The sequence below is a fragment of the Psittacula echo genome (genome assembly GCF_963264785.1).
Source record: "Psittacula echo genome assembly, chromosome: 6".
Classification (NCBI taxonomy): Eukaryota; Metazoa; Chordata; class Aves; order Psittaciformes; family Psittacidae; genus Psittacula; species Psittacula echo.
This window is the reverse complement of record NC_137743.1, coordinates 32,566,541-32,583,299: the sequence shown is the minus strand read 5'-3', so window position 1 is coordinate 32,583,299 and position 16,759 is coordinate 32,566,541. Positions and strand designations below refer to the sequence as shown.

General features: G+C 37.0%; 1 protein-coding gene across 4 annotated transcripts in view; it reads left to right on the top strand.

The window, feature by feature from the left end:
- DPP10 (dipeptidyl peptidase like 10) overlaps positions 1-16,759 on the top strand; it is a gene marked incomplete at both ends in the record, with an annotated part of 569,906 nt that overhangs the window by 516,908 nt on the left and 36,239 nt on the right. For all 4 annotated transcript variants that reach the window (XM_080621254.1, XM_080621253.1, XM_080621252.1 and 1 more), the window contains 3 exons: positions 659-779; positions 5,624-5,778; positions 8,464-8,561. In XM_080621254.1, the coding sequence (XP_080477380.1) occupies positions 659-779; positions 5,624-5,778; positions 8,464-8,561 (374 nt within the window). The remainder of the gene's footprint in view (positions 1-658; positions 780-5,623; positions 5,779-8,463; positions 8,562-16,759) is intronic.

Genomic DNA, 16,759 nt, shown 5'->3' with positions numbered 1-16,759 from the left:
ATGATATAAAATCATAGAATAACAATTCTAGAATGCTAGAATCATAGAACGGTTAGGGATGAGAAGGACTTCAAGGTCACCTAGTTCCAAGCCCCCTGCCATAGTCAGGGATGCCCCTCCCTTGACCATGTTGCCTGCAGCTCTGTCCAGTCTGGCCTTGAACACTGCCAGGGATGGAACATTTACCATGTCTTTGGGCAACCTGTTCCAGTGCCTCCCCACCCTCAAAGCTGTAACTTACATTTTTGATGTATGTACTGTGCTGTATGTACTTGCAGAAGTGTGTCTAATTTTCCTGCTAGAAAAACAGATTATTTTATTAGATAGAATGGAATTAACAGAAAATTTATTTATCTATCCAACTGTTATAAAACTTGCCTCCTGTATGATTCTGAGGAATGTAATATTTCTTATAGTATATAGAAACATTTCGACAGGGAATACAATCTCAAAGAATTTGCCTTGGCATAAGTATTAAAAGTTTGCTGTAGTTTGTCCAAATTGATAATAAAAGTAAATATGAAGCCAGTGTTGGTGAAAACTTATACTGAATTATTCAGTACACTGTTCTGAGCCTGAGGAAATTATTCATTACTGAACATTCATTTATATCTACCAAAATGTTCTTTTTTCTCTCCATCCCTCTTACCACATCCAGATTTATATTTTTGAAAATAACATCTACTATCAACCTGATGTAAAGAGTAGCTCATTGCGCCTGACATCTTCAGGAAAAGAAGGAATTATTTTTAATGGAATTGCAGACTGGTTATACGAAGGTAAGCCGGACAAATTTATCTGTTTATTAAAATGGATGAGAGATTCTTATACAGACGAAACAGCACAAATCTCTTAATTTCAGAAAATGCTGTCTAAGGTTGTTTTTGCTTCTTTGCCTTCTCATTTTCTTGCAAGATTGTCTTTGTATGTGTTCATATTTTCTATTGACTGTTGTTTTGCATGTAACAGTATTTTCTCAGAAAGAGGAATTTCAACCGAAATATATCAAATGGATTATGAACACTAGGTAGTATGTAAAAATGCTCTAGTAGTGAAATCTTGATGTGGGATTTTACTACCAACTTCAGTGTGGCTGGCATTTCAAATAGAGGTATTCAAATAAAACTAAACATCCTGTGTGTTTTGCTTGTCTAGAATAACTCCATTCATACCTTTGGAGCTGTTCAGGGTTTACAACACAAGTGAAGAGGGAAAGGAATCAGCTTGTTGCCTGTCTGAACAGCAGTAGCTGATCTGTTTGTGGTTAAAACATTATAATAGAAGAAGTCACAGAGTTGTAGCATAGAAGCAGAATTGGTTTTAGGTGGATACACAGCAAAAAGTGACCAAAGATGATGCTACCTGGTGCCTCACTTCTTTATCACTTTGTTTTCTTCAGCCTCAGTGGTGCTTAGTGTGCTGTGTGTTAGCATGACTCACGAGAGACTCCAGCCCCTCAAACCAGTCAGTAACATCATGCTTGACTTTTAAGAACATGCTTCAATCCAATCTGACTATTTTGAGAAGGTCTAAAAGTGTCATGTTGTTACCTCAACAGTGGCTGCTACTTTTGCTTACACCAGCCTGGACTAGGCTCTTCGAAAACTTGCTGTTGCTTGCAAGCAGTGCCGAAATGGAGTGGACAACTCAATCTGTGATATCATCTGGCTTCAGAAAGCCATCTTCAGCGTAGTACCACAGAATGTTTCTGTCTGCTTTTAACATAAGTGAAAAAAAAAAAAAAAAAAAAAAAAGAGGCAGTAGATTACCCAGCTTGGTACAGGAGCTTAAAATTAATACACATTTCAGTTTTTTTCTATGGGACTCATTACTTTTATAGGTAAATAGCTCAGTGTTAAATACTCCATTACTTGAAGTATGTAGCTTCTCATATGTAGAGTTTTGCAGGGCAGAGTGGTTTTTAGGAATGGTGTTGCATCACAAAGTAAGGAACTTAAGTGTGGCCCTTGGAAATGGTCTATTCATACCACTTGGGCATTTCTCTAGTTAATAACAGATAACACACATCATGAATTCATAAGATCTCTGACCAAGTAAATTCTGAAATTAGAATGATAGTTTACATCCCTTTGCCATATAAATGCCTGTGTGTGATGGTTACACACTTCCAAGGTTTCTAATAAAGTTTTGTAGTGCTTTAATGTAGCAGCATATTTCAAAACTTAAGGACAAAGGACATCTTTGGAATGGAATATTTTTATATGTATTCCATATTCTTCAAATCTAATATGACTGCAAGCAAATTGAAGAATGTAAGCATATATAGCTCACTGAAGTTGATACAGTATATCCCAGTTTTGCTAAAATAAAGTGAAATTAGTAAAAGTCACAGTCACAGATGAAACAAGGCGATTCTGGCTCCACTTCTGCAAGCATTTTGAAGACACCTGTTCAGAAGAGGGCAGTTTGTGTTTCAAGAGAAGACTCTTTGGGGTACAGCTGGGTGCAGCATGGAGCTGCAGTTAACAATATATAATGAAGGATTATTATACAGCCCTGCTTCACAGAACAAAATGTAATACAAGATTCTTTAAAAGTCTGCAAAAGATCATAAGGATATCATAGGATAATTCAAGCTGGAAGGGACCATAATGCAACTGGTATTACGTCATGCAACTGATATGTAACTGACATTTACCAGACATTTTATTTGAGCTTTTTGGGAGGGATGGAGTAGTATATCTAAGAATTAGAAAGATAGAAGTTTAAGACATATTTTAATGGAAGAAATTTGGGAGGGTTAATGTGATTTAGACCTCTGTTCATGAAAGGTACATTTAAGAACTAAAGAATCAAAACTAATCTCTTTTATTTGAAACATGCCAGTATGCTTTTTCAATTTATATTTCAGCTTACCTATTTATCTCAGTATCTGAAAGAGTATTATATATGTGGATTTTTTATATCTTTATTTGTTTTAAAGATCACAAAACTGTTGATAAAACACATGATTGTTCCTTTAAGCTGTAAATATCTCATAATGATCAGGAAAAGAGAATAGAGTAACTTGGAAAGAACAAGAGCCACTAGCGCAATAGTGGCAATGATGCTTGTCTGAGGGTATGCTCCTGATTCTCTGTGTGTGCCCGTCGTTCCTACAGACACATTTTATTAATGACTATTTGAGGACTGAAAGGCTTTAAAGCTTCACAGAACTTCTTTAGCTGACACCAAAACACAGATGTCTTCATATATGCTGTTGGTGATTTTTTTTTTTACTGTAAAGGCATGGATACGTAAGTCTCATACCTGGCTGATTTTCAAAAAGGTCATGCACCTGCTTCTCCCTTTTTGAAAAGGAAGCCAAGTAAATTCATCCAAATATCTTATACCTCCTCATCAGTTACCACCCCAGTTTGTTCTTGTTTCCTGTCTCTACAACTATACACATACCCTTGTCTTGAGAAGGAAAAGCAAAAGATGTCTGTTCTGGAACGAGAAAGTTTCTGAAATGGTGTGGGATTTTCTCCAGTCCTTTCTCACAGTGCATATCCTAAAGCCTTCCTTAAGTGATTTTGCCCATTCTTCTCCAAGTTATTTAATCCTGGGCACAAACAGCTGTTGCATTTCCTGGCTCATGGAGAATTCTTTGGGTTGCCAGGGATGCAGGCAAGCAGTGGGCTCTTCTCCACAATACACATAATTAAAATAAGGATAAAAGGGAATTCTGTCTTTACACATTGGAGGACCACAGTCCATGTCTGCAGGCATAGAATCATAGAGTAGTTAGGGTTGGAAAGGACCTTAAGATCATCAAGTTCCAACCCCCCTGCCATGGGCAGGGACACCCCACACCAAACCATGTCTCCCAAGGCTCTGCCCAACCTGGCCTTGAACACCGCCAGGGATGGAGCATTCACAGCTTCCCTGGGCAACCGATTCCAGTGCCTCACCACCCTTACAGTAAAGAACTTCTTCCTTATATCCAGTCTAAACTTCCCCTCTTTAAGTTTGAACCCGTTACCCCTTCTCCTATCACTACAGTCCCTAATGAAGAGTCCCTCTCCAGCATCCTTGTAGGCCCCCTTCAGATACTGGAAGGCTGCTATGAGGTCTCCACGCAGCCTTCTCTTCTCCAGACTGAACAGCCCCAACTTTCTCAGCCTATCTTCATACAGGAGGTGCTCCAGTCCCCTGATCCTCCTCGTGGCCCTCCTCTGGACTTCTTCCAACAGTTCCATGTCCTTTGAATGAATCAATGTACTGCTTCTTTCCCATTAACCATTGTTTATCTTAGAGCAGTCCTCTGCTGTCAGTAGTGATTTTAATAGCATCAGAAGCTGAGAAGGCTGAATATTGTCCAGATGACTTTAAGAGATTTTCCATTGAACTGGAAACTGTTTCTTCTTTTGACCTCATTTGTTTACTTTTGTCATTTGCATAATTTTGTTATTAGCACTTTAGCTTACAAAGCATTTGGGAATCATATTTTCAAACAAACAGAACTGTGATTTTTGCTATCTGATATTCACCATTCACTCTCTGCTGTTGTCTTGTGTAAAAGGTTTTACTTATCCAGCCAGGGAGAGAAGCATGGCCCAAAATATATGACTTTGAATATAGGTCCCAGCTACATTGCACATCTTCTGAGATATTACAAGCTATTAAGCCACTTCAGAACTTTTAGAATCTGATTAGCATCTTGGAGTGTCTTCATTGACACTTTAAGTAGTTTTGTAGGTAGGGTCTTTATTAGATATGCAGTCAAGCCTTTCTTCCCGTTAATATATATTGTCAGTTAGTTCTGCAGCCAGATTCTTCAAATTTAAATACAAAATACTCAGCAAAAGAGTCAACATATCAAATACATAATGGAAAAAACTTCAAGCCTTTTCACAAGTGGAAGGCAGAAGACCTGTGCAAGGTGAATTTGGATTTGGTCTGGAGCTGCTTTACTGGAATTCCAGTTTAGGTGCTGCTTCTATGGTTCTGGTTTGTTTCTTTTGAATACGAAATGCAATGACAATAAATGTAATAAAAGATTGCATGACATTTTTGAGGATTATTGTAAATCAAGTAAAATTTGACTAAAAAGAAAAAGTTTTGTTTGGATTTTCAAAAAAGTTATGTTGCAGAAAAAGTGACTTTTCTAAGAGTTAAAATTGAGTATTAGACTGAGACAAAAAAAGCAAAATATTATACTCCAAAAATGATTACAAAGATGTATCACTGTGTGAAGATCCACATGTTACCAGGTGCCACTGCTCAGAGAAATCAGGTATGCCAAAGGTTCTTATAAAAAAAAAAAAAAAAAAAAATCCTAAAAATGCCTTCCTATTAAAATGGTGCAAATAATTTAAAAATTAATTAAATACATGTAATGGAATGTAATAGAACTAAGCATATGGCAGTTAAAATCATTTTTCACATTTAAATGATTTATTGATGTCAATGGAAGTATTCATTTGGGGAAAATGGTTAAAGTTTGTTTTGTCAATACACCTTGTTATCCAAACATGCAACCCAGGATAATGTGGAATTAATGAAATTACAACAGATGCATTTGAAGTAGGCAGAGAAAGAACAAATCAGTGCCAACTGAATGAGATGGAAACTATGTGGTAGTTATTTTTATGGACCCTAAGGAAATCTGGTTTTGCAGAGGAGCTTCTTCATTCTCACATTGCCCACTGGTGGTCTCCAGACGGTGAAAGACTGGCATTTCTGACCATAAATGACTCATTGGTACCGAACATGGTTATTCCCCAATTTACTGGTGGTCTGTATCCAAAAGGAAAGCAGTATCCGTATCCTAAGGTAAGATGAATATGAGTGCAGTACCCACCTCCTCTTTGTTGTTCAATGATAGTATTCAATCATATGAAAGGAGTGTTTCTAGACAGCAACAGAGGCTAATTTTATTCATGTTGCTTTTCAGGAAATACCTTTTTTTTTTTTTTTTCAGACTGTAACACCTTTTGCTGGAAATAAGCTGGGTGAGGGAACAGCAGACAAACTAATTCATAGTAATTTCACCATTGATACAGCTTGGTAAAATCAATTCACCACTTCTGAGAGAAGGGTAATATGTTTGAAGGACTGCACAAAAAATAAGATACTGTCACAGTTGCACTGGAGTCATACATGCAGCATGTTCCATTTCAGTAATGTAATCCAGACATGGAATTCCAGATCTCAGGAAATGATGCTGTTATTAATAAATGTGACAGACTGCCCTTGAATAAGATAAGCCACAGTAAAATCTTTTCCTGGTCATCATAATCGGGAAGAGGAGAGAGGGGAAGGGGGAAATACTAGAACTGTCACCGAGTTTCAGAAGATCTAGAGAAGGAGGTTTAGATTCAAGTTGGAAAGTTAAAGAACAACCCAGGCAGGGATAATGTCTGAAATTACTCATTTTCTGGGTATTTCCCGATTAGGTGACTCTCTAGCTGTCGTTTTTGTGCTGAGCTCCAGCACTGGTATTATCTTCCAGCTTACCGGTTTATCCATCCCTTGCGTGCAATTTCAAAGTGTCTGAGTTCCTTTCTGATAGGATATGTAGGATATGTAGGTCCATGTATGTGGTACTTCTTTAACATTTTGAGTGAAGTTCATTTAGAGCTTTAGAAAATATTAATGTTACCCTATTCCTGGTACTGTTTGTTTAGTGATGACCCTTTATTTTTGATGTGTGGACAGTTAGACTGTACCAAGTACTATGAAATAATATTATGTGTGATATAATATATTTTGCTATGAAATAATACTCTAAAATAATGAAGTAACAATATTTTCAGAGGTAGTTTATGTACTGGCATTGGCAAAAGGGTTGAGTGACAGAGCAAAGAAAAAATAAGGAATATTTTTAAAAGTCAGCTTTGTAAACAAAAAATGAGTAATTCCATTTCATTAGCAATTCAGCATAAAAGTGATACATAATAGTACTTCAGTAATCTCATTAATGAAAAAAAAATTATCTTTTTTTAATGTCTCAATTTAATGCTGATCTAGCTACCATTAAACATCATTAATTGGTAATGAAGCTTGTGGTATAACAAAAGAGATGAAAAAAAAGTTAACATAGAATGAAACCTTTGGAGAAAATTATATTTATGATTTAAAAATTAAATGAAACCCACAGGCGATTGTGAATACTGGAACATGTGTATCTGTGTATATGCCTAATGCACACTGTATTAAAAAATATGAAAAGGGAAGTTTAAAAAAAAAAATTTTGTTAAATATATTGAGAACAAAGTAAGATTTCAATGTAAAGAGTTCTTGCACTACTGAACAAATGTGAGAATTATACAAAATTCATGCTACTTAAATTGTCATGAGAAGGCCCTAAGTGGTAGAAGAGTTGAGGCTGTTTGCTGTTGAGGGAGAGATGTGAATGTAAGAGTTTTCTGCTCAGATAGAAAAACCACCTTCAGCTGCCCAAGTCCACTGCAGGCTTAAAGAGTGCTCAGTGTTCACCCCACTGACCCCAGCACCTCCCCAGCTGTAGAGACCTTGTATTGAATTGGATTGAGCTACAGATATTTGTAGCCACAGATATTTGTAGCAGAGGCAGTATGTTGGGGCAGTACAGCCCTGCATGGAGACTGGCCCAGGCTGACAGGTTTTTACCTTGTCCTCCCAATATTAAACAGGAGTCAAACCCACTGAGAGACTTGCTTTTCATTCCCTATATCCCAAATACACTGCATAGTGTTGGATGACTCCTGTGACTTACATGAAAAAGAAGCTTAGATGTGATATGGTTTGAACAGGGATGTGGGACTCATAGCATCTCCTTGCAGCCCTGCAGAGCCTTACTTTCTGTGACCAGTTCTTTCTTTTCATCTTAGGAACATGACTTAGTAACAAGCCAAGTTACAGGAAGAAGTACAAGTCCTCCCTCCCTGTAGATCCTCAGGATTTATCAGACTCTTCCTAGTAGATATATATCAAACTGCCATTTTATCTCTCTAAGAGCTGGCCTGCCAAAGCATCTGAGTTCTAAACAGAGCCAAAAATACAGATTTCCACCTCAGCAAACCAGGGAAAAAACCAGGAAAAAACCAGGAAAAAACCAGGAGAAAATGGTAGAGAAGGAAGAGGAGGAATGCTATCCCAGATATAGGTAGTGCAGCTTTTAGAAGAAGGAATAATAGTGTCTGGAAAAGACTTTGCTGGAGGGTGTATTTAAGTGCTGGTTTAGGAACCGACTTTTTGCAGGTGACTTTACTGAAATAGCCCAAGCCACTCCTAGCATTGGTCACTTGCTCTGCACAGGAAGGTCATGGAAAGTAAAGGGCAGTGAGAGAATTATTCAATTAATGCTTCATACTTTTATTTGTATAATACGTATGTCTGTGGAATTAGTTTTTAAAATTTAAGATTTTAAAATTTTAATAACTGCTCATTATGATAAAGATAATGAACGAATGAGTCTATTTAGCTGTCACTGATTCAGTGCTTCTAAAGGTCCTATTATTTTTTGTTTTTTCAAAGGCAGGTCAAACAAACCCAGCAGTAAAGCTGTTTGTAGTTAATCTGTATGGACCAGCACATACACTGGAATTGATGCCACCTGACAGCTTTAAATCAAGGTATATAATTTCATTGTTTTGAAATTCATGTTTGATTTAACCTGACTGTCTCTTAGGCTAATTGCCTTTTTACATCAGCACAACACTTATCTTTGACTGGAATGCACTTGATCTCTGTCCTTATGGCTGAACATAATGATAATAAAATACAGCTCTACTGGATTCATGCTGCTCTTAAAAATCACAGGGATCTAGGATCTGCTGATAGCCAATGTCCTGAGAAGCTCCAATTTACTTGAAATGTATGAAATTAGGAATTGTAAGCTACGGTCAAGGGACTGAACACTGTTCTGCTTCTGAGGTTATAGCAGTCACTCCCAGACTTCCCTTGCTGTGTGCCAGCTTGGTTCTTTCAGTTTCTGAAATTAAATTGTAGACATAGAAGTGTCTTACTGATGCACAGAACACATAATCAGGGTGTTCCCTCATTTAGTGAGAAATTTTTTGAACTTTTCAAATCCCATAGGTTACAGAAATTGTAATTTCTCATCACAGCAGATAGATGCAGTGAGGTGACAGCAGAGAAGCAATGCCACGAGATCAGATAAGACTACATCAGACACTAAGAAGGAACAGTGCTGTGTTTTTCAGGAGAAACTGCTTCAGAACTGCTGCGCTAATTTAACAGTCCTTTTGACCTGGAAGCTGAAGCAATAAGGTCTGGCTGCAACTGATGACTTTCCTGCTAAAGTTACTACCTTAAGCTAAGCTTCCAATTACTTGTCCTTGCTTGAGGTGCTGTGAAACTTTTGTTTAAGAGCAAAGAAATTTTCATCCTTTCCCATGTGTATTCCTATTGTAGTTTCAGTGCATATACTAATGATCCTCTAAAGCGTTACATAATAAAGGTAATAGTAATAATAACAACAGTTACTACAGTGCAGATGTAGCTACAGTCTAAGGGCCAGGGAAGTGCCACTTCACTCAGGGCATTTTCAGATGAAGAATGGCGTGAAAAAGGATTGGCATGCATAAAGATGAAAAACAAAAATAAACCACCTTTGGTTTTGCAGTTCCTGCAAACCCCAAAAGATTTTATGGTCATTGTTCCCAAAACAGTCAGAATGTTAACAATGAGCACTAGTTTACAACCATTGCAACCAATTTCAAGCTGGTGTAGCTCTCCTCTGCACAAATTGAGGTACCCTAATTTAGCGCAGGAATAATTTAATAGTGAATTTTGCGTTGCAATTATTTGTGTCAACTGTAATACTCACTGACTGTGTTAGTGAAAGGAATTACTCTTAATGAGTTGCACTTTTTTTAACTATTTTCTTTCTGTTGCTGGACCACTACTGAAAGCCATAATAAACTTTCCTACTGCTTGCTAACCCTTCATTAATTTAAGTAGCAGTATAAGAGCTGAAAGAGATTCCTTGCCATCATGATTATCATCTCACTCTCTTAAACATTATTAAAGTTGTCATTTGAATGTCAGAAGGTACAAAGACATTAAAGGAGAATATGTAAATCCCTAAGGAAAAAAAACCCTTGGAAATATATATTATGGTTTCACTCTAGATTTTTCAGATTGATTCCTTCTAAATTTTTCAGATTCATTCTTCCTCCCCAGCAGACTGAAAACAAAAGTAGAATCAAATTATGAATACTGCATCTTGAAGCTGTAGGGTAGCAGTAGCTCACTTTCTGGAATTTCTTTTGTGAGCCTTAACAGGTATCTTTGCCAGATTTTTGAGTCCTTGATAAAGACATTGTTGCTGTTTAATTGAAATAATAGTCATGTTTAAAATTCTGTATTGGTACTGTATCAGAAGACTGAGTGAAACTATTTGTACCTGGGAAAAAAGTTAGTTTCATCTTAATTTTAGCTATTAAGTTGTAATGTCTGTGCTGCAAAATTTAGTAAAATCATATAGTTTTGAGCCAAGTATACCGTAAATCTTCTGTTCTGACTCTGGATTTCAGCAGCAGTCAGCCATCACAAAGGTCATCAATCCATATATATATCCATATATCAATATATATACAGGTATGAAGAATGAGTTTTTAGCAGGCCTTTCCAGAGTGGAAATCTGTGGAGTTTGTGGTGGTTGGGAATTTTTGCTTTCAAGTATTAACTTTTTTAATAAAAGTAGTAGCTTTTAGTGGTCAGTTTTTTTCAGTACCTTTCTAATCCGTTCGTTATGAAGTCATTTAGTAAATAGGTCATGGGAGTCTTTCAGAATTAAATGGAATGGGACACTATGAGATATGGTTATATGGATCTTTCAGGGCAGAAACATTCAGAAATGCAAACTGTGCAAGTCATAACCAGCTGCTGTTATGGGAGAGATTCGCTCCTACACAGAGAAACCACACAAATAGGTAGGGAAGGGGGCTTCTGTTATTTTTAGCCATGGAAAGTAGCATTCAGATTCTCCACTCTCCCCAGCTTTTCTCTGATTTTTAGGGCATCTGGGAACTTGTAAGATTGAGTAAATTGCATGTTCTGCGTTCATTTACTTCTTGCAGTGACTCTGTAAAAGTGCTTGGTAGTATTTCCCAAGTCTTGTTCAGGTTATTCTAATGTAAAGATAGCAATAACATGTATAAATTTACTCCTGAAAGTTTTAATATGTGGAAAAATATACCTTCTACTATTGTTAATGCCACAGAAAGGCTGACAGTCTTCCTTTGAACATATGGTTGCTTTCTGTGCAATTATTTTAATTTCGAAATAATTTCCAAAAACTTGGTGTTTCCATTCTGTGTGTACAATTACATTCTGTTTCCTTCAGTGGTAAACATGATTTTGCACTGCAGGATTTTCTTCTCGTTAGTCACAGAAAGCAAATATACATGTAAGATAAAATAAGCGTTCATTCGTTCACTGCTAGCTGCTGAAGTTCCAGTTGGAAAGCTAATGCTTCCTGCTGCAAACCTTAAAAAAGCGATATGGTGTACAAGTGGTCAGTTCAAACCGCTGTACCTTAGGACACCTGAAGACTTCTTGTAACTGGTGATATTTAGATATAAGGTATTAATACCATATTAAGAAATTCTGTCGGCTGATTTTTCAAACCCCATGCTTGAATTTCGACCTGTCAGAAAAAAATAATTTATTTGCAAATTGGAAATCTCCAACACAGAGAATAGGTGAAATAACACATGAAAGAAGTTGCAGTTGAGTTATTAGAGCTGTGTTATATACATGATGAAAAGATTTTTTCTTTTAGAACAATGTATCAGCTCTTGAAAGTCTCAGTGTGAGGGTCATCCACTGTTTGCTTTCCCCATTCTCAGCCATAGTGAGCAGGCTGCGTTGGCTCTGCACTAATCCCAGATGCTGCTGACCAGGTAGTTCTAAAATGCACTATAAGAAAATAAGTCAGCACTTTTTCTTACTTTTTCCAATAGTATTTAAATGCTTGAAAAAATGCTAAATGTCCACATTCTCATTTCATACATGTCTGCTTTTAAAGAAACTGAAATACACAGTAAGACCCTTCAGACTTTGTATGAAAATTTGGATTATTTTAAGGATTTTAACTAAACTTTTGTAATGGAACTGGAAGCACTTAAGAAATTGAGTTTGCATAAATTCGGATAATGCTCTTGCAAGCCTCACCAATTTTTTATTATCCAAATCATCAGAATCATTTGGATATATATGTACTTCTAGTTTGAGATCACCTCTTGAATCTAGAAAGTTTAGTTTTATACCTCTGGCAGCCGATTTATCTGAGCCTTACTTTGGAATATAAAGCTTATTTGATTCTGACAGGAAATGGAGGGAGGGGGGTGCAATTTGGCATTAAGAATAGGATTTACTTTCACCTTTCCTTTTGCTATGTCTACTCTCTTCTTCCAAGCTTCTGCTCCTTCCCTCTTCTGTAACTTGGCAATACTAATCGCTATCTCGCAAGGTTAATGTAAAGGATTAATTCATTGTCATATCTTATAGAAAATGACTGTAATCTGTTCAGCCTACAGGATGAAAATATATTCACATACTTTATTGAAGCTTTCATACACAATGCCAAGGAATTTATTGATTACTCCCTGCCATGTTCAGTGGAAAGAAATGCAAGTTCTGCACCTTGGCCAGGACAAGCTTCTGGTCAGCTGGGGCTGGGACCTAGCAGCCTGCCCAACCATCCTGCCAAGGCAGCTGTGCTTGGGGCTGAATAGGGGACAAAAAGTGCACGCTTTTTGTCACCTAGGCTGGAGCACTCTAGGAGGAGTGTGGCCAACAGACTAAAGGAGGTTGCTTTGTCATCACCCATAAAGGCAGAGCATCACCCATACCAATCTGGTTCAAGGGGAAAAATCAGTTCATCAATTGGCTACCAAGGTGCTTGTGGCCAGGTCCTATGGCTGTGAGGAAATGGGGAGCAGAGCTTGTTAGCCTGTGATGCTTCCCACCAACTCCCATCTAATGGGGAGGGGAGCTAGAAAATCTCCTTCCAGTGAAATACCTGTAGCTTAGTCAAAGAAGAAAACTGCAGTTCATCCATCAATGTATGCATAGGTAAAGTTGTGTAGAATACCAAAATACTAACAAACTATGGCTACTTTGCAGGTCATAGACTCAACTCGAATCATTAAATCAACTAGGTTGGAAAAGACCTTCAAGATCATCAAGTCCAACTGTCGTGTCTCAGTTTGTGGTTTTTTCCATGCACATTTCTGAGAATGACATTTTCTGTTAGTATCTGTAAATTCTCATATGCTTTTCAATGCACAACAATATAAATAATTTAAAAACATAGTAAATATTCTAGAGCATTATGCATGGGCCAAGTTTCTGTTGTTTAGCTTCTTAGATAACAACCTGCCAGTAAACTAGTAGAGCATCATAGGTTGGCTTTCTTTAGGTGAACCCTATTGTATTTATTATCAAAATCCAAATCTATTAAAACCATCAACCAAAGTAAGGTTCCTTTTTCTATTGACATAAATGTTAAATGTCTTTCAGCTATTCTTATGAGCAGATTTCTTTCATAATCAGCTCATTGATTCAAAGTTAGAGCAGATTTCTTCATTATAGTGAATGGTATGAAGTTGCAAAGTTTGACTTTTTGAGCAGGTTCTCAATATTGTGAGTTATTTTCCTATAATGTTAGTCTATTTCAAATCTCAGTATTTAATGTTCAGATTCAATTATGATTGTAACTATGCTTCCAGTGTAATGCAATGCAAATCCCTTTCTTTTATTCAGTTTACTGTCTCTGTTGATTTTGCTAAGCACTTACAATAACAGCCAGCAAGGTACACATATATATCTTTCTAGTCACAAACATCCCAAAACTTACAAGTGAAACACGACATGCTGGACATTCTTGAATGATGCTAAATGTATTAGCAAACTGTTAAACTACCTCCATAGAACTATCAATTGAGATAATAAAAATAAAGGAAAACATTCTATAAAAAATAAATGTTTTAAAAATTGTGCCTTCAAGCTTGGTGGAGGAGGATAGCACCTTTGATATTTAACATGTTTTTATCAGCAGTGAAAAATGAATCCAGATTTCATCAAGTTACAAGTCTTTGGAAGAAATTGAATTGCCATAGACTCAGGAAAGTCTGCTTTCTTAATTCCTACAGTTGGATTTTTTTTTCTCACTGAATACCCTCCATCCAACTCAGGCCCTAAAACCTGATCTTTCTTGGTGTACAACACCTCCTCAGCATACGTGAGATGTTCCAGCTCCTGCTGTTCAGCTGACTGCATACATGTCATTTTCATGGCTCACTGACCTAGGGGAAAGTTATACGTTCTTTATACTCATTACCTTATCTAACTGCCTTAGGCCAATTTGAAGCCAAGCGGCAGATTTATGTGGAATAAATGTGGAATCAGAATTAGCTCTCAGCAAGGAGCTTGAAGCTCTTGGTTTTATGCATTGCCCAGTTCAGCTTAGAATAAAACGAGTCATTTACAAGCTCCTTTACTATTGACTGATCATGGGGTGGTGTGGAAGGAGACTGCCTTTTCTGCGTTTTCTGCCTGTGAGTAAAGAGGAAAGCTCTCTTTGGAATTTAGAAAGAAAACAATCCTAGGGCAGAATGTGAGGGAAGAGACTCAAAAAATCTGAGATGAAAACTTGGCTAGAACATGAAATGTGGACTGGCTAAAACACAAAATGGCAGGTCTATGAGGCAGGGATTGAATGACATTTTCTTGACAATCAGGGATTTGAATGGGAATCCTGCGAGCGAGTGAGATGGTGGAGATAGAGGAAGTGGGTATCAAAAAACAAATTTTATGTTTCACATGATCGTCTTATAGTGGTCCTGCTGTGAGAAAGGGAATCAATAAGAAAAACCTTGGAACTGGCTAAACAAAGTATAGGAAAAAAATCCAGAAGTGAGGTGAGGAGATGCAGCTTGAATGAAACAAGCCATATCAAGAGAGAAAAGTCTGATTGTTAGACCAGTTGAATGCTAAAACTTGATTCAGTCTATGCCATGCAGCCCCTGTGTGATACAGTGAGTTTAAACTAACATTACACATGCAATCAGTAACTGTGTTTGTTACTCTTTGGACATGCAGTAAATTAATCCACAGTCTGATTGAAGAATTGTTCCCAAACAAAATGAAAGTTGTTTTCTGAACATGCAAAGTGCTGTAAAGCCCCTAATTAAATGGGTAGTATCTAAAATAATATCTTGCTTCAGTCCTTTGGCCAGAAAGCAATCATAATCTTTCCTCTTTAAAGTGATGGAAAAGGAAACTTGTATGAACAGATGCAGAGGGTCTAGTAATCCCAGTACATTTGTGGTTTTGGTTCTGGAGCGGAAGAGAGAGCACTTACATTCACTACTGTTACAATACATTAATGGCAAAAATGCCTGATATTTTGGAGAAAAAAACTGATGGCAGCTTCCTCAGAATTAAAACAGGTTTTGCCCTACAGTCTTCTCTGGTTTTATTCAACTGTATCAGCCAATCTAATAAAACATATACTTCTAGAAACTTTGACTTGGTCATATCTATTGACCTGAAACAATCTTACTAGTCTGTATATGTCTATGCACACTGTATATTTGAAACACTAGATAAACTGCAAAACTGTGATTTACAAAGGAACATTACCTGGAGACAGTATTTAATTTCAGAAGGGTATGCATTTCTGCATTTACATATATATTTATATATACACATTATACTACACTCTTGATAAACAAGTAACAATGTAGTGATATTTGAACATATTTTTATGCATAGTTGATGGAAGGGGAAAAAACAGGGAATTTTTAAATTATCTTTTGCTTTCATTTCAGTAATCAAGGAGTTTGTGTCAGTGATGGGAAAGGATGTTATGGTTTGATTTGGACTATTAATTACTATATCAGCTGGATTCTGAATGGTTAAATATTCTGTTTTCATCCCTCACTGAAGACTTTTTCAAATTGTAGAATTTGTTTTGGGGATAAATTAGGCTTTGTTGTCAGTGAATGTTTCTTACCTTGGTGTTCAAGTACTGGTAGAGGAAGGCAGTCCTCATTTATATACATTTTGAATATTTCTTTTTGGCTATCTTCGGGTTTCTGTATGCACAGTTGCAATGATTTTGAATTTATGAACTGCAGAGGGAGAAGTTTTCAGGTGTTGTTTCTTGAGTTCTGGTATGGGGAACCAGTTAACTGAGATTTGATGTTGCACTCTGGTTGGTTTGTTGCATCATTGCTTTGTTGATTGTGTCACCTGGTCTTGTGTTAGATCTTTTGTTACTTTTGGCATACATTTTTGCTCCCCATTAAGTTAAAAGGCTTTTTAAACCATAAATTATGAATATTAGACTCAGCATATACCTGAAGTCACCATTTCTAGTCATCATTCTGATATCCACATGTGAAAATTTCTGTCTCACTGAAAGTCAAACATGAAACATATTGGGTTGTTCAGCTGTGTTCTTCAGGCATAGGACCAGACTGAGGCTGGGTGAAGCTGTAATGAATTGCTGCATCTCCTGTGTGCAGCATCAGAGTTGTATGCAACTTTGGTTTTGGCACTGCTTAGCATCTTTGATCTAGTAAGAGGTGTTTTGAACGTATAATTAAATTTGTTGTCAAAGACTAATGAGATCTCCATCAGCATTAAATTAAAAGCCTAATTTTATGCAAGCTAAGACCCTTATTTTAAAGTGAGAGGTGAGTTTCCAGACAGGTTCACTCCACTGTTGCACATAACTCAGCTGGACTGTGAAAGCTGCCAGCTGCCATGAATAGAGGAGTGAAGCAAATAGCCT